The sequence below is a fragment of the Carassius carassius genome, chromosome 2 (assembly GCF_963082965.1).
Source record: "Carassius carassius chromosome 2, fCarCar2.1, whole genome shotgun sequence".
Lineage (NCBI taxonomy): Eukaryota > Metazoa > Chordata > Actinopteri > Cypriniformes > Cyprinidae > Carassius > Carassius carassius.
Genome location: NC_081756.1, coordinates 15,489,169 through 15,508,541, shown reverse-complemented (window position 1 = coordinate 15,508,541; position 19,373 = coordinate 15,489,169). Strand labels below are relative to the sequence as shown.

At 36.1% G+C, this 19,373-nt stretch overlaps 2 protein-coding genes and 1 pseudogene across 2 annotated transcripts in view; 1 reads left to right on the top strand and 2 right to left on the bottom strand.

Annotated features, from left to right (window-relative positions):
- LOC132098617 (histidine N-acetyltransferase-like) lies at positions 1-6,743 on the bottom strand (annotated as a pseudogene).
- LOC132104201 (AP-1 complex subunit sigma-1A-like) overlaps positions 1-19,373 on the top strand; it is a 77,194-nt gene that overhangs the window by 41,824 nt on the left and 15,997 nt on the right. The gene's annotated exons all lie outside the window — the stretch shown is intronic.
- Positions 9,282-12,167, bottom strand: si:ch211-196f2.6 (immunoglobulin domain-containing protein). The gene is made up of 5 exons (XM_059504677.1): positions 11,838-12,167; positions 10,395-10,760; positions 10,186-10,318; positions 9,981-10,029; positions 9,282-9,497 (listed from the first exon to the last, which is right to left on the bottom strand). Exons 1-5 carry the CDS (start codon positions 11,887-11,889, stop codon positions 9,282-9,284), a joined length of 816 nt encoding a protein of 271 aa, XP_059360660.1. The 5' UTR covers positions 11,890-12,167.

The window sequence follows — 19,373 nt, the reverse complement described above, 5'->3', positions numbered from 1 at the left end:
TATTACAGTATCTTAAAACTATTTAATTTGTTGAACAAATAGTTTAAGCAAAGGTGACAACTCATTTTTTGGCTATTACAACTTCAATCACCAAACAATGTAATCTTTTATCGCTGGCATCTTTTTCTTTTCTCCATCCTCTAGATGTTATTATAGCTCTTTTTCCAAAAAGAGCTGCTCCCAGGATTTATGTGACAGCTTCACTTCCATGTCATGGCTCTCACAAAACTGCTTTAAATCTTTCCATAGAGTCTGATGCATAAAAATATGAACCCAAACCAAGCCTTGAATCTCACTTTTCACACTGTTCAGGTGAGTTGTTAGTGCCTTCTTTGCTAAAGAAGTATCCGTCCCAAACAGGTCGATAATAAAGCATAGAGACCCTCCGTTATATGGAATAGGATAGGGAGGGTGTATGGAAGCACATGAACAGGGGTTTCTTACCAGAACCGTCTACAAACCATGTTAGGTTTCGCCTTGCCAAGATGTGAAGGTTACTTTCCATGAGTTTTAAGGGCTGACAGTCCTGGATGATAGCGCCCCCTGGAAGCTGAAGTCTGGATGGCAAATCTGAATCAAATAGAAAGGCCTTAAGAGCATCCAAGTTCTTAACTGGCACTAAAGGACAGCTGCTGTTGGTCTCCTCTGACACAACCAGTTTTTCCTTCAGATCATAGACAAATCTATTAAAACCTTCAGAATCCCCCCGCAGAGAGAAAGCGGTCTGGATAGAAAGAGAAAATGGAGATAAATATCACTGTTAATATTAGTGGCATTAATAATAATAATAATAATTTGTTACATTTATATATCACTTTTCTGAGTACTCAAAGCACTTTTAAATGAAAGGGGGTGAAACTCCTCAACCAATGTGCAGCATCCACCTGGAGGATGCGACGGCAGCCATGTTGCACCAGAACGCCCACCACACACCAGCTTACTGGTGGAGAGGAGACAGAGTGCAGAAGCCAAGCAGTGTATGGGGATGATTAGGAGGCCATGATGGTCAGAGGCCAATGGGGAAATTTGGCCAGGATGCCGGGGTTACACCTCTACTCTTTTCGAAAGACATCCTGGGATTTTTAAGGACCACAGAGAGTAAGAACCTCTGTTTAACGTCTCATCCGAAGGAATTTTACTATTACTATTACTGGTATGGATCAAAGGGTAGTGAGAAGGAGTCAATAAAAAAGAATAAACAATAATGGAGTGCATAATTAATTTATAACATCTATCAAAAATAACAATATAAAATAAGAAGAGATACTAAATGTAGATTTCCAAAACATTTTTTAAATGAATATTGATGTCCAAACTTTCTTTTGCAGCTTATTTAGAACATATTAAAAGAAAAATATGATGAAAGTATGATTGTCATGCACACTTTTCCATTTTATGCATTTAATACTTTGCAATGAGATTTGATTTGCTTGCATTTGTTAACAAATTGGGTATCATGACTCAACAATGAAAAAGTTATTTATTTAGGACAGTGATCATAATACATTAAATAATGTTAATGTATAATACTCACTTTTTGAGTTTTAACTTACCCGTCTGGCTAAAAGTGTGAACTTGTGCAGTTTTTCGGGCCCTGGGTCATCTCTTCTAGTGAGGTGCTTAGTCTTCACATTAGGGTAGACCTTCTTTATATAGCCATCAACAAATCTCTGGATCACTCCAGCTATACCACAGCCCCTTTCCTTTGGGCACACTCTTAATCCCTCACCTCCATCAACCACTAGGCCTGACTCAAGAGCCACCTAAAGGCACACAGGATAATTATTGCAAAATGATAACACACTAGCATGTTTATGATTGTGATAGTAAATTGAAAATATAGCTGCAAGCAGCGATACCGGGGCCAAGCCCTGAAGGGCTTTAGCCGAGAGCAGAGCGGGAAGAAGAAAAATGGCAGAAATGGAATGTACATCAGGACAATAGACAATACACGTGTTTGATTTAATGTGAACACACATAGAAAATTCCACATCTGGAACAGAAACAACATTAGCCACCCTGGATTCGAACGCATGACCTCACAGGTTCAGAACCAGTGCCTTAATAGAGTGAGCCACATTAGTTGACACGCATTTGACAAGCCACAAAAGAAAAGTTAAGGTGTGAGAATGAGCAAGCATGACTTAGCATTTTAGCCAGATTAGCATGCTAAGCTAAAAATTCTAATGTTGTTTAGTGTTAACCAAACACCTAAAGAGTCTCAGAGTGAATAGAAACTTGTTAGCATGCTAACCATCTAGCATGCGAAGCTAACTAGCATAAATCAACTAGCACAGGCACGGTCAAATTCCGAGAGGTACATCACACGAATGGGAGTGAATATCAAAAATCTGTTCAGTCATTTCTATCCGGCTCGGTCTGAAGATCATCTGATCAAATTTTGAACAAAATTGAACAAGATTTGTGGGAGGAGTAGTGAAAAAACAGTTTTTTATTCAATTCAATATAGTGGACAGACACCATGTTGGAAAATTACAAATGAGACAACATCAGATTCGGCATAACCCACGGAACAAAGTTACATAAAAATAAAAAAAATTAATAAATGACTTCAAAAGTTATAAGGGGTAATGCAAGAATCGTTATATCTCTTGAACACTAGGTGGCGCTGTCTCCAAACTTCCGAGGTACCTCAGGGGACTTAGTGTTCCTGATCCCTACCGATTTTTGTGCAGATATGTCCAGTGGTTCAAAAGATATTGCAATTTATGACAAATTTCAAAATTGTGGACAGGTGGATCAGCCAATCTTGACAAAATTCACAGATTCGGAATGATCCAAAGAATCCATGGACATCAAGATCATAATTTTCAGACTGATTTTTCAGACGTTAATGGCAAAAATGTGTTTTTTTTGGTATCTCAGACACCCATAGGTGGCGCTGTTCCCAACCTTGGCATGGACCCTCAGATCATGGTGTTGATGAAGTGTACCAAGTTTGCCGGTAACACCCCTTTTGGTTGGATGGACCAGTAACAAGTCATATAGTTTCAGGGGAAGTGTTTCTTTGTCCCAGTGATACCTACATTTGCATGTTTGACTGGTGTGATTAACTGATAACCCAAACTATGGTACAAATAGTATGATGCACTTTAGGATCACATAGTGTACATAATTGTTTGAGGAATAAAAAGCAGATCATTTTGATACCAAGGATGAAAACATGTAGAAGATCTTAAAGCAGAGATACACTCTTATACCTGAATATAAGCATTGAGAGTCCAACTAATACAAATATTGTAACTAGGCTACTACAATAGTGAAACATACTACAAACAATACATACATATACTAAATACATTTGTAACTGATTAATTATAGTCTAAATAAATAAAATGTGTGTGTGTGTGTGTGTGTGTGCTCTTGTTTTTGTGACATATCAGGACACAACTCTGTATAATGACATGGGTATGACACAGGTATTACAAGGAGACGGTGACTAATGAGGACATAACCCATGTCCCCATTTTTCAAAAAGCTTATTAATCATACAGAATGATTTTTTTTGTGAAAGTAAAAATGCACAAAGTTTCCTGTGAGGGTTAGGGTTAGGTGTAGGGCCATAGAATATACAGTTTGTACAGTATAAAAACCATTATGCCTATGGGATGTCCCCAATTTTCACAAAACCAAACATGTGTGTGAGTGTGTGTTGGCTGCTCAGCCAGGCCCGTTTGGTGTGAAAGTGATGTGACATACAGCCAAGTATGGTGACCCATACTTGGAATTCGTACTCTGCTTTTAACCCATCCAAAGTGCACACACACAACAGTGAACACACACACACCGTGAATACACACCCGGAGCAGTGGGCAGCCATTTACACTGCGGCGCCCGGGGAGAAGTTGGGGGTTCAGTGCCTTGCTCAAGGGCACCTCAGTCGTGGTATTGAAGGTGGAGAGAGCACTGTACATGCACTCCCCCCACCTACAATTCCTTCCGGCCTGAGACTCAAACTCACAACCCTTCGATTGCGAGTCCGACTCTCTAACCATTAGGCCACAACTTCCCCAATGTCTGGCACCAAAGGGCTATCTAGTTATCTCGGAATGTGTTTGAAGTTGGATGGGGAGACCTTAAAGAAGGTCTGCTCAGTATCTTCCAGATAATGGGGGTAAACCTTGCCATTAAGCACTCACATAAATGTATACTATGGGGCCAGATTCTGTAATTTATATGCAAATGTCAAAATGCTAAAGGAATCCCTACAACATAAAGCCCAAACGATCGTACATGATCCTAAGCAGATGCTACACATCTTTGAGATTAATAGTATAGTATATTAAAATACTATTTATGATTTTACTGTTAACAATAAGAGTAAAAAGTGGTCTGCTTTTCTTAATATTCAATATTCTATAGTTACAAAAAGCCAATGTGCTAAAGTGCCAATAGTAGCTTAATGGTACTTTAGGGAAGCCAGAAGAAGTTCACTAGTGTGCAACAGTACAATATAATTTACATTTACATTTTTTTCATTTAATCATTTAGCAGACGCTTTTATCCAAAGCGACTTACAAATGAGAACAACAGAAGCAGTCAGGTCAACAAGAGAACAACAACAGTATACAAGTGCCATGACAAGTCTCAGTTAGTCTAGTATAGAACGCATAGGTAGGTTTTTTTTTTTTTTTTTTAATTAAAAGACAAGAAAAGGAAAAGTGCTAGTGTTAGTTGGTTAAGTGCAGGCGAAAAAGATGAGTCTTTAGCTGTTTCTTGAAAATGAGTAAAGACTCAGCTGTACGAATTGAGATTGGGAGGTCATTCCACCAGCTGGGGACAGTCCAGGAAAAGGTCCTTGAGAGTGATTTTGAACTTCTTTGGGATGGTACCACAAGGCGTCGATCACTTGCAGAGCGCAAACTTCTGGAGGGCACATAAGATTTAACCAATGAGTTTAGGTAAGTTGGTGCCGTGCCAGTGGTCGTCTTGTAGGCTAGCATCAGTACCTTGAATTTGATGCGAGCAGCTACTGGTAGCCAGTGTAACCTGATGAGGAGCGGAGTAACGTGAGCTTTCTTTGGCTCATTGAAGACAACCCTCGCTGCTGCATTCTGGATCAATTGCAGAGGCTTGACAGTACATGCAGGAAGGCCCACCAGGAGAGCATTACAATAGTCCAGTCTGGAGAGAACAAGAGCTTGGACAAGAAGTTGGGTTGCTTGCTCTGACAGGAAGGGTCTAATCTTCCTAATGTTGTATAAGGCAAACCTGCAGGACCGGGTAGTTGTAGCAATGTGGTCTGTGAAGCTTAACTGATGATCCATCACAACTCCTAGGTTTCTAGCTGTCCTCGAAGGAGTAATGGTTGATGAGCCCAGCTGTATAGAGAAGTTGTGATGAAGCAATGGGTTAGCTGGAATCACCAGGAGTTCTGTCTTCGTAAGGTTAAGCTGAAGGTGATGGTCATTCATCCAGCTAGGGATGTCACTCAGACAGGCTGAAATGCGAGCAGCTACCGTCGGGTCATCTGGTTGGAATGAGAGGTAGAGTTGGGTGTCATCAGCGTAGCAGTGATAAGAAAAGCCATGCTTCTGAATGACAGATCCTAATGATGTCATGTAGATGGAGAAGAGAAGTGGTCCAAGTACTGAGCCTTGAGGAACCCCAGTAGCAAGGTGGTGTGACTTTGAAACATCACCCCTCCAAGACACACTGAAGGATCTGTCAGAGAGGTAGGACTTAACCCACAGGAGTGCTGTTCCAGAGATGCCCATCTTTCTGAGGGTGGACAGGAGAATCTGGTGATTAACAGTGTCAAAAGCAGCAGAAAGGTCCAGTAAGATGAGTACCGAGGATTTTGAAGCTGCTCTTGCTAGTCGCAGGGCTTCAGTAACCGAGAGCAGAGCAGTCTCAGTTGAGTGGCCACTTTTGAAGCCAGATTGGTTGCTGTCCAGGAGGTTGTATATAATACTAATGAAATGATAGTAACAAACAATTACAATGGTGCTGGTCTTATTTGACCACCCTAGACTGTGATTATATGAAGAGTGAAATTGTCCAGTGGTATAAATGTCAGAGACTGCATTCAAGTATATGGGTCATGAGTCAATCAACTGTGCACCGCAGAAAACACATGCATTGATGTGGTTCAGTTTAGCCACAAGTTACAATGTTGCCTTTATTAAGATTGGCCAGTCTTGCAGTTCTCAGAGACACATCTTAACTTTTTTTACCAATTAACTTTTTCTTATCATTAGAGTTACTGAATTGAGTAGCCCATTAAAGGGGTCATATGATGCTGTGAAAAAGAACATTATTTGGTGTAATGAAATATGCAGCTTAAATTTCAAAAATCAAACTTATCACATACTGTACATTATTGTCATTTTTTTCCCAAGCATTATTGTTAATTTCTTAAACATCCTGTTTTGAATTTAATAATATAATATGTCTACTTGCTTAAATCAAGATAGTGCTGAAAAATAAAATGTAACACAATCTTGCAGTTAAACAAGGACAATATTCACTCATAGCTTCTGGCTGAGGTTAAAACTACAATAAGAAAACTCATAAAATCTATCAAACTTTTTTACTCTTGTATCTCTTACCAGCTTCCATCCTCTCCATCCTGGCTCAGTCATCCAGGAGTGATAACGATGAGGAAGGTAATCGTTGCCACTATATATGTCTTGTGAGATGGCCATCACGTCATCGTAATCCTCTTGCTTGGCCAGAAAGAAGGTCAGTCCATCAATTTCACCCACACATTGTGAATCCATTGTTACTTTTGCACAGGTTACCTGGGGATTGTAAAACACCGTTTTTTGTGTGTGTGTGTGTGTGTGTGTGTGTGTGTGTGTGTGTGTGTCAATAACAAAAAAAAAAAAAAAAAAACACAATTAAAACAACATTATATTATAAATAAAAACATAAAAATACATAAAAACGTTTAAATGATTAAATATTGCAAACAAAAGCAGATGCAATCTACTTGGCCTATGTAGTAACAATTTATGAGACCATTTAATGATATTACTGTGGATAACATTATCTATAAAAAAAACTAATGTGATTATAGTCTGCATGACAGTATACTAAGAAGAAACAAAGTGGTCTTGCTATGATCATGTGGTCTGGTTAGTTCACCCAAATATTAAAATTATGCCATTAATAACTCACCCTCATGTCGTTCCAAACCCGTGAGACCTCCGTTCATCTTTGGAACACAGTTTGAAATGAATTACTCCGGGATATTGGTTATTTGAACTCAGAGGGAGTGTTACGGGTTTGGATTGAGCGTGGAGTGTTACGGAGGTCTTACGGGTTTGTAATGAGCATGAGTCATCAATTACATAATTTTTATATTTGGGTGAACTAACCCTTTAACTACTTATAATTGACTGCTAAAATGCAACTACTACAGTCATTCTTTCAAAAACACAATATAAGCAAAGCATGGCTAAAATAAATTTACAAGCAAAATTGGCCTCAAATAACTTTTTTAAAACTAAAACCAGAAGATTGTTCTGTTTGAGTCTGCAGGACTTACCACGTGAGGTAACTTAACTGCATCGACAGTCGTGTGATTTTGACACAGTCAGGATGTGACAAGTTTCCATCTCGGGAGAACGTGGACTTTAAACTCGTGCAAGCTTGTAATACTGTTCCACATGTCCAGCCTTTACACAGATTTAACATCTTTCTTTTGGCTATCTAACAAGTAAAGCATGGCAACTTTAATGGTATGTCAGTAATTATCCAAATATATTAGAGTGAAGTTCGATATAGAGGGCACAGGATCTATTCATGTTTCGAGAACATAAAAAAATGATTTAAATAATAAACACATTTGCCTTCTATGAAATACGACACGAAGCCATTAACAAGGAGGCTTCCTTCTCAAAAACAGTATCGTAGCGCCACCAGGCGGTGGAAGGCGACATTGCAGTTTTGTTTGCAAACAGTGAGGACTTTCAGTTTATAGTCCCACACTTCTGGCCTTTTACCCCCACAGAATCGACAGTCGCGACTTGAATAAGGTTATAAAGTCCGAACTAGGATATATAAACTTGCATTTGCAAGTAAAAAAGTCAGAATTGAGAGATAAAATAGGTAAATGTTATGTAAAATGTTATAGGTTTAAATAGTATTTCATGCAGGTATTTCAACTGGGCTAATACAATATGTCCGCTATATGAATTTTATTTATACTTATTGTTTAAATCTTTATGCTTTAAAATGGCAGGTTTCATATGTCCTTTTAAATGTCTGCGTTAAGCTTCAAATGGCATCTTTGGCGACAGTATTTGCATGCCGATTCTGACATCAAAAGGCACAACAATGCATTTTTTTATTATTAGTCCATTGATTTTACCCGTTTCCTTCCAATTGTTCCCGGTGTTTTTCCGCCACCACTTTGAGCATGCAGCTGCAAGTGACCTAACTGTGATGTCTACTCGATGAAGAAAAAGCATGTCTAAAAACAGTTTATGCTAGCTAGATAACGGAAGTGAATACCATTTTCTTGTCTCGTGCAATAGTTAAATATTGATGAACATAAACGGTATGATAACAGATTTACAGAAAGAAAAAATAATAATTTGTTTAGTGTTATTTCATTCTCTCTTTCTCTTGCCAAATTGGATAATGAAACGATTGAATATACCATGCATAAAAATGCATCAATTTATTTAAGCAAAACCTAATATACTTTTAGATAACCACGATTTAATGAACAAGGATATACTTGGAAATTATAATAAAAGCTAATAATAATAATTTATTCATAAAAACTTTTATACAGCGCTTTACACTGGGGAGGAGGGAATCCTCATCCATCACCACCTGGATGATGCACCGGCAGCCATTGTGTGCCAGAACGCCCACCACACACCAGATATGGGGATTGTTAGGAGCCCATGATGGTCACAGGCCAATGGGCAAATTAGTGTGTGCTTCTGGTTAAAGTTTAATGATAAATCTAAATGAATTGACAATGTTCATAAAATAAACTTGCAGTTATTCAAAATTATTTGAGATTTGGCCTTGAAAGACTCATGACAAAAGACTCGAGACTTGCATGTCTGTTAGATTTTCACATAAAAAGTTTATTTATAAGTTTATTCAGTGTTGCAAACATTTATCTTAACTTGAAAACGATTGAAATATGAATGCATTTCTTTTAATATTAATAATTCACTCTTTTCTTTACATAATGTATTGCAATCTGCTGTAAGCTATTTTACATTACACAAAAATGATGAGATTCCTCTCAGGCGTGCTGGAAAGACTGGAAAGTATAAACTATTGAAATGCACTCATTCTGTTGTATCTGGCCTCAAAGGGCTGCCTCTCTGAACATGTCCTTGATCAGTCATGGTACCTTGTGTGCATGATTTGGGTTGGCCTTGGTAAGACTTCCACAGCTGGCCATAGAAAAGGTCTTTTTTGATCTTGGCATAAAGTTTTGAGGGGTCAAAGCCATTTGGAGAACTTTGAGAAGTTGGTACATCAACTGATTCTTCAGCAAATGGCTAAAATGAGGAATTTACATTTATTATAATTTATTATAAATATGCAATATAAACTGTATAAAATATATATATATATATATATATATATATATATATATATATATATATAAATAAAACAATGGTTTTATTATAGTTATTAAAATATGTTAAAACAATTTAACTGTCTGTTTCATAATGTTGCCGCAAACAAGGGTCATGCGAATTGATAGCACTCAAACTTTAACCACAACCACACACATTCTTTAGAAAATAACAGGAAACTGATACCTTAAATGCAATCACATGCTATATTAAAGCGTATTTGAGATTGAAAGGAAATGTCACAGTTAAAAATGCACTATACCGCACTTCTAACACTTTTACACTGCAGTTTCCATTTCAGCTGTAACTGATGTTGATGCTCTTTGTAAATAGTCACATTTAGCATTTATAATTATAGAATGGTGTGGAATGAACCCTTCGAATTTGCATGGAAAGTCTTACCTCAGCCGGTACGTTTGCCAGGTATGTTCCTATTTCAAAGGACTTCCTCCTGCAAGGTCAGATTTCCCATGATTTTTCTCTTAGATTGTTTTGTAAATAAGTTTTAAAGTGTTTAATATACAGGTTTTTCCTTTGTTTTGGTCTTAAATCTATAAGTATAGAAATGTCTTGTTTTGTGTAAATATATGTAAGATGTGACCTCTACCTTCTACAGCTGTTTTTTCTGCATAAGTAGAATAGGATGGTCAGGATAAAAAGGGAAAGAATGGTTCCCATGATCATTGCACCCAAACGTCCAAATATTCCCAGCATTGGTTCTGATTCCACATATGTAAAATCTAAAATTAAATACAAAAAATCAAGAGTTTCAAAGGAACGGCAAGGTATGTATAGGACTACATGTGTAAGTTTTACCTTTTATCATAGGCGTGTTGATACTGACATCTTTCTTACTGATATCAGTGCACTGCTCAAGTTTACCCGAAGGAAATGTTATGAACGCGCAACAGATTTGCACGCTCTCATTTGATGCTACTTTAATGAGAAGGGATGATGATGGATAAGGAGTCTGTTTGTTCTGGATCTTCACTTTAGGTTTATACTTTTGCATTATGTAAATTCCAAAATGTGGGTGATACGTGCCCAATTTGGTGCGATTCGGGCCTCTTAGCATCTCCCAGTTGATTTGTGTCATATTTTCATCCCCTGAGAGGAGACAAGTAATGTTCTGGCCATATCCATCTCGACTGTGACTGATAGATACACCACTCTTTGATTTGCCTGTTAAAGAACACAAATGAAATAGTTCACAGAGATATTACAAGGATCACTGAGACATAATCAAAAAAATGTTGAATTTTGAATGCTTAGTAGAAAGTTTGTTGAGTCTTGTTACTGACAAAAAATTTTTTATTACCAGTAAATCTTTGTGAATATAAACTTGTTATTAACTGAAAATAATAAGGTACTGCCTTCTTTAAACATCTGAAGTCATTATGAAACCTTTTGTTTTATATTTAGTCTCAGAGGTTGCCGCTGTTTACTGCCCTCAAAGATGCTTTAGAGAGAGCAGTTTATGACGCATGTTGAAACTACAATTTAACAACAGTACAAGCTGTATTTAAGCACAAAAATTAAACTCGCTTTACAGTTGAAGAACGGAGCAGAAAATTTTCACAAACAAAGAAACAGTAAAATTACAAAGAAACAGTAAGTAATTGCACTGAAGCTGATAAAAAAAATAAAAAAAACAGAAATAGTATTTTCTTGTAAAATATACTCTGATATAATCTACACGTTTTATTTAGAATTTACAAAAAGTTGTTTTGTACAGTGTATTTAAATTTGTTAATCTTTGACAAGAAAAATTATAATAAAGCAGTTGTCAGATCAGAATAAATCAAAATGAATCAATGAGAAAAAGTAAATTCTAAAAGTGAATCACAGGATAAAAATAAAATGTGCTACAAAAGCAACCCATTAATGAAAAGGTATAATACTGTTAAGTAATATCATAATCAAGAGACTGATCATTTGTTTATGTAAAATGTTATCAGTGAAAGTGCAGTTAGTCAGACAGGCGTCAGCAGCGCATGTGAAGGCCTTGGTTTATGCTTTTGTGAGAGTTTGTTGCTATCACTTTTTGAAAACTCTTTTGATACATGATGTCTTCATTTACCATAGAATCATTCTTGTCATCCCATGGCTTTAATTGTACTTTTTCCAAATGCATAAAAAATAGTTTTGCATTGTCTGCGCGAACTAATAACCACAGACTTTTTGGTTGTCCATGCACCTTTTTTAAATGCACAACTATATAAAAATGTTTTTTAGTTATTTCACACAATATGCACTTACCCGATTCCAGGAAGTTGAGGATGAGAAGAGCACAAAGAAAGTCGCTGCTCATGGTTCTCGAGCTAAACCAACATAGGCTTTCTCTTCCGCTTGTTTCCTGGCCGGTGTTTTTTTTTTTTTGGTTTTGTTGTACTGAGTTAACACTAGACCTCTCTGCATATCAGTCTTACCATCAGCTAATCTGAATGAGACTTTTTCATCTTCGTCGTTCTTTTTTTTTTTTTTTTTGCCAACTCAGACAGATCTTTGATGTTTCTAAGAAGGAAATGATGCTTGAACATGGGGGAGTTTCCACCAAGCATGTCTTTTTTACCCAGAAACGGCTGTCACCTCAAGTTTAACAGTATTTATAAGTTTAACTAGTAAGGCTAGTAGTGTATTATATAAAAATGAATATGAATATGAATAGTTTTATGAATAAAACTATTGTAAGTTTTTATGCCTTGAGGCAATGGAATCATTTAATGGAAACTGCAAGGGCTGGCCAAATCAGTGGAAACATCCAGCAAATATGTTAATGGAAATGCATCGCCTTTTATTCCGAAAGGAGCTTTAATTGATAATGTAATGATGCCTTACTTCAACTGTAAGTGATATATTGCTGAGCCAGGAGGTTAAAGAATTTTACTACAAGGCGACAACTGAGACGACCAGACACGCACACACATAATCTTCAAGCTAGGGCTGCGTTGACATTCTAGAGCAGTGCTTGGCAAACATATTTTGCCTTACGATCCCCACAGCCCCATTTCTAAGACTGACAGTACCCCTACTATAACACCAAACAATAAAGAGGTTCCTTTTAATGTAAAATATAATTTAGTATTTTCATTTACTCTTGTGCTTTGCTGAAAATCCACTTTGATGTTTCAGGTCAAAATTAACTGTTGCCTTTTCAAATGTATTTGTAAATTTCTCAGTGTGCATTACTATCATCAGATCTTGGATTTTTTAGTTTTTTTGTCAGCTTATTAGTTTTATTTTAATTAGCAACGGTTTTGCGTTTTTCTTTTTTCTTTTTTTTACATACTGAATCTAGTATTTGATCCAGTATTTGACTAGGACGACAAAGAGTAAAAAGGTTGGGTGGAAATAACAAAAAAAAAATGTAAAAAGGAAAAAAGTATTAGTTCAATGCGCTGAATTATGTGCCCTTGAGCAAGGCACTGAACCCCCAACTGCTCCCCGGGCGCCGCAGCATAAATGGCTGCCCACTGCTCCAGGTGTGTGTTCACAGCGTGTGTGTGTTCACTGCTCTGTGTGTGTGCACTTCGGATTGGTTAAATGCAGAGCACGAATTCTGAGTATGGGTCACCATACTTGGCTGTATGTCACGTCACTTATCACACTTATCACTTATGATAACATTAAATTATATTTTTTTAAGTTTTTGTTTAACTTTATCACTGTTATTACATTGTAAGTTAAAATAAGAGAATTCAAAGGTACAGCACGCACATCCAAAAACTTTAAAACTGGGTGCTGGGCAGACAAGTAGCTGCAAAGGTAAACAATGAGTCCGCACACCAGAAAATGCTCCTTAGAAATTTTAATGGTTGCTCACCACGTGTAACGTTTCGGGCACAAGCCCTTCATCAGACATGATCCATTTCTAAGGACCTGTAACTGATTATTATCCGAAAAAGTTAAAAGGAAATGAGAAAAAGCAGGTACATGGAAATTATTGGATTAGATGTTAAGAATTGTAGAACAATTTTATTTTGTAGCAATACTATAACACTGTAAAATGTTGCATGTATCTTAAAGAAATCATGAACTGTTTTTTGTTGTTGTTGTTGTTAGTTTGTTTTCCAGATTAAAGCCACGTTCACACCAAGAACGATAACTATAAAGATAACTATAAAGATAACGATATTAGCGTCCACACCAGCGAAGGATATTGTCTGTTTATTCTGAGAGCACGTGGTTCTGCCGCTTTAAATTCTCGAGCTCGTTACAGCAGGATGGATTCTGATTGGATGTCAATGTTTATATCGTTCATCAGCTGGAAAAAAAATCATTCTGAAAATGATTCCAACTATACTGTTTCTCTATGCCTTTATCGTTATAGTTGTAGTGTGGTCTCTGCTATTCTTTAATATTGAGAACGATTTTTAGAACTATATCTTTATCTTTATATTTATAGTTATCGTGCTCGGTGTGAACGGGCCTTAAGACTGGATTGCCTTTTAGGCTTTAAATCAAAGTTACCAATATGTAAATGGAGCTCATGAGACAATGTTTAGACCATGCAAAATTTCCAGCAAGAAAAGCAATATTCCTAGCAGGTCATTTAGTGCATTTGTAGGTCACTCTGTCCTTAAAGCCACCTTCCCTTTTCTCCTATAAATGGCCTTGCTCCTAATTTACACTCTGTCCACACCATATGCCCTGTTGTTCGCTTTCTCTCTCTATCTCTTCTGCTTTCTTACACAGACACACACATAGTCTTTCACACACAAGCCTCTGCCCTGTTCTGACCCTCAATAAATCCATTTGAGTTATTTATGAGCCATTAACATCTGCTCCTCTTAAAGACTATTTAAAGCTTTTGGTAACAAAATAAAAATAAATAAATAAAAAACATTGACTATACCCTAGAAAGATTTGAAGGAAGACCTGAGGATTAGGAAGACCTGGGTTCATTCATTTACACAGACACATTCAGAAAGATGTTTTGGGCACTCTGATATTGTTTTCATGTATATTCACAATTCTTTTAAGATTCATAGCTATGAGATTGTGATTCATTTGATTTTGTTGTCTTGTAGTGTATGGGCTTAAAATAACATCTAGAATTAACATAGTCAACGTCCCCCAGTGGCTTTGTGCTTTGTTCTTAAATCCAGTCTGCTTGATTATTTTCCGTTCTATTTTTATTAGACATGTGCGTCCTTTTTCTGTATCCTCTGCTTCTTCCTCTGACCCATTTTGTTTCCTACCATCTCTTTCTTCCTCCACCCTTCCCCCATTCCCATCTGTCAGATGGACAGGTGTACATGCAGAGGTTAAGCACTGTGTGTGGCATGTGATCATATGCTAACTAACACTATTTATTGCAGATATGTTGTTGTAAATATATATTATGCAGGGCATAACCGACAATTTACTCCCATACAGATGTAGGTACAATACTTCTGCTTTAAATGATGGGTTTCCACAGACTTTCTAATCACTGTCGGCATAATGTGAAGTTAAAAAGCACTGCATTGGACTGCACTGTTTCTTGCAATGCAGAGCTATAGAGGGGGATGGGAAGCACGGTGCATTGCAGTGTAGAAGAGGGCTGCAGATAAAAGGAAACAGCTGAAGTCTTAACGGCCAAATCACACCAAGCCGCTCCTCGACGCCGGCTCACATTGAACATGAATGACTTCCGGCCACTTTGACGCTGGCAGTATGAACACATAGACAGTCTTCCGAGTAAATTCCACTGTGATGTTGTGATGTCTGGGCCATTGCCATAACTCACAAAAGGGCATTGTCAAGAACTGCATTCATTTTTTTACTTAGTACACGCAGTACCATCTCATATCAAAAATTTTTTTAACTTCGTAATCCTACCACATTTAGTGTTATGAAGGTCCAATATTATGATTATATTTTGATTTGAACACCTCATTAATGTTTTGGAGGAAAAGCTATAATTGCAACCCTAAAAACAGAAAGGATAGATGTTTCTTTTTCGATCCACACTGAGACTTCCTCACTGGGATTTTTTTATGTGGCACACTTAATTCATAAAACAGATCAAATATGTTCTCTTTTCTCTTCAACATAAAATTGCAAACATTGATAAAGGTGATTAAATCATCATTTCATAAATGTCACTCCTCCAAAAGCAACCATGTAAGCCTCAAAACACCAGGAATCAACTGAGTCGTGATGTCAGAATTCTAGACTCATTTTATTTAATCTGACCTCTGCTTTACTTATCAGAATTAGAGTGCAATGCATTTCTGAAATATTCAATGTAATCCAAGAACAGGTGGCATGGGTTTAATTCATCAAACCTATCTTTAGCAGCTGTCTATCTCTCATTTTCTGTCTAAAGTAGACTGCCACCATTTTACCAAACATTTGAGACATTCCCATTCTCCTAAATTTATTTAGAAATGCTCATGATGTCAAAATAAGACACTGTATTGTTCTTATGCAGAAGTAGAATACTAAATGTCAGTAATGTGAGGCTGCAATGACAGCTGCTTTTCATGTCAGCATAGTTCAGCAAAGAAGCTTCTCACATTCTCCATTTGCCATTGCCTGATATATGCATATTTATCCTTGCTTGACTTTCATAGCACTGTGTTTGATTAACTTATTTTATACTATAGTGCTCTTCCCTGTAGCTGCATCTTTTTCGCTTAATAAGCCAAAAAATGTTTTACATTATGTGCTGGCTGTGCATGTGTTCTCCATAATATAATGGTGCAAACATTTAATGGATAACAGTGCATATGGATGTTAGTAGTATTTTAATATACTGTCACTGTGCAGCACAGGGTTTTTATGTTGCAAGGGCTGATTTTTGAGTACATCAATACAATAATAGCTTATCAAAGATTTAAAAAGGAGTTAAAAGGAGTTTCTTTTGGGTGAGTGCTTGGCAAGCATTGTGTAATGTCAGCTGGTGTTTGACTGTAACATGAATTGTGTAATGTGTAGGTCACTCTAAAAGCATCTGCTGAGCTTTCTGATAATACACGTTGTGATGCATATAAAGGATAAAACCTGATGTATGGCTTTCACTTTGTTTTTTAGAATAACTACAAATTAAAATCAACAAAAACATTCACTTCCTTTTTTTAACGCTTTTGAATTCATTATATGCCTTGTTTGTTTAAAGGTGTTCTTTTTTCTCTCTCTCTTTTTTCTTTTTTTTGTTTGTTAGTTTGTTTATTGCTAAACAGTACAATATACAGTTAGGTAAACACACACACAAATATCTCTAACACTAAGTTTTGATTAACAATTTGGAAAGTAAAACAATTATTCTAATACATCAATTCAAAACATCACTATGCGAATAACATCTAAACTATGCTATTTAGATACATTTCGTTCATCCTGATACTGCATCGCAACTACAGCAAGTGGCTTTAACCTCACCAGTCCTTTTACAAATTCATTTGATCAACAAAATATTAGTCACAGGTCTCATAATATGCTGTTTGTTATCTGCCATATTTTCATTCTTGCAAAAGAATTACTGCATTACATACAGTATGTTGCCATAAATTATAAAGTTCATTATGCTTAAGGTGTTACAATGATAATGACAAACAACATAGTTAACACTAGTTAAAATGTTTAAAAGATTAAATGATTATGCACAAGGTAAAGTAATACAAAACCACAACAAAAGGTTGACATTAACCAAGAAACTCAGAGACTGCAGTGACTGTGTTTTCCATCACATATTGCAGTCATAAAAACCGAGCTGTTTTTAAGCTCCAAAATTTTCAAGGATCTCAATGAATGGTATATAGAATTTCAACATTTTGGGTTTTGTCAAAGACTGTGTCTTGAGCTTATGGTTTTAAGCTTTTTTAAAATGGCAGAATGTAAACATGACAGTTGTGTTTCCATGGGGTTCACCTGGATTTCTACTGCATTCAGTGTGATCTTTGAGAAACTATAAATAGAATTATTCATCACACTTGACAGCAGAGACAAAGCTCTGACTTTAGATGTTATCTAGATGTTGTTACATCAATTATTTACACATTGTTTAATGTTACAGTAAAAAGAAAAAAATGCAACAGAGCACACAGACCTCATGGCCAGTGGCATATCCATTACTTAAAAAAGATAAGGTTACTTCATACCATATGCCTAGTCACACTTTAAACTGATTCTGGATCCTATACCAACATTCATTGGTACATAACATTTAGTAAAGGCAAATTTAAACTTAAATTGAATTAATTAAATTCAAAGAATAGGGGATTTAATGAATTTTGCTAATAATTTCTGAAAATGAGTGTACCAGCCAGGATTTGTATTCAATTTAACAACGTACTCAATAAATAAATAAAAAGAAAAACTATAAAAAAAGGTAAAAAGTATATAAAAAAAACACACAAAATAGCAATACTAGCATAGATAATAGCACATTACTTTCTTAGTTAAACCACTGTTTACACATAATGAATGTTGCTGTAATGTTGATTTTAAGAAGTGACAGTTTCTGGTTTTCGAAACATTTCTAAATATATATTTTATATTGAAATATTCAAGCCAAGTTATTTTTTAAATATACAAAGAAGTAGGTATATAGAGATGCACATAATTCCAACAAAATACCGCAAGCAAATAGAGGAAACAAAATTATCAGTGATCAGACTTTTAAATCCCCTTTATACAATAAATGAAGTATAGCCTAAAGTCTCTAAAAATGTGTATCATGGCTAAAAAAGAAGATTAAAAAAAAAGTTTACTCCTATTTTCAAATACCCTGTCTAGACTTTGTTTATAACATTAATTTGTCAATTATCACCAGTTTCAATATGACAGGTTTTAAATGTTTAGATATTAGTACAGGGTCTTTGTGCTCAATGTAAATCTAATCGCAAGCTCATTGTAAAGCTCTTCCTCACCCATTCACACAACATGCACATTTCAAAAACCTCTCATGAATTATAAGGTTTTTTAAAAATTACTGTATTAAAATAGTTCTGCATCTCTCACAATCTCTGAAAAAAATAATTAACAGACAAAGGTAACAAAATATTAAAACATTTTCCATTAGTTGTCACATAACTGCTTGAGAATAAGCAGTCATATCGGGTAATAATAATAAAAAGAAATCTTAAAAAAAAGGAAAACAATTTATCATATAATCAAAATGCCTTTATAGCATTGAAAATGTATTCACCCTCTTGATTGACAGTTGGCCATGAGTTCTTTTTTTTTTTTTTTTTTTGAAATCTCATTTCTAAGCAATAGTTTCCCATCATAGGTTTTTTTTTTATATATTCTGCACAAACACACAAAACATGACACCCACTTTGTATCTATGGCTAATGGGAAGACTTGAGTGAAAACTCAACAGCCACTGCTGCATCAAGAGAATGGATGACATGGACATTCAAACCACTACCTTCTTGAGGTCTGTAGAAAACATGGTCCCTGCTTTGCTGACAGTGGTAGATATGTCCATCAGCCGTTTCAGAAATGTACAGCATGGGTTTTTCAGACAATGGTCACTAAGCAGGAACTTTATTAAGTCTATAAAGTCAAGAGCACACCACTAAAAATACCCTTGAATTTAAAAACATTACGCAGATAGGCCCATGCTCCTATTCTGATTACAAAAAAATATATCTAGCATGATCCACTGAATGACCATGACTGTTACAGCGACCCACATTGATTTTATATTGAAGATCCCAACTGTTTTATGAAGATCCCAACTGTGCTTTGGAATATCTACATATCTACAGTATAAAGTGCAGCACATCAGAACAGCTAGATGAATGGTTAATCCAATCAGATTTGAATGATTCTGACATGGCATGAGATAAAATACAATTT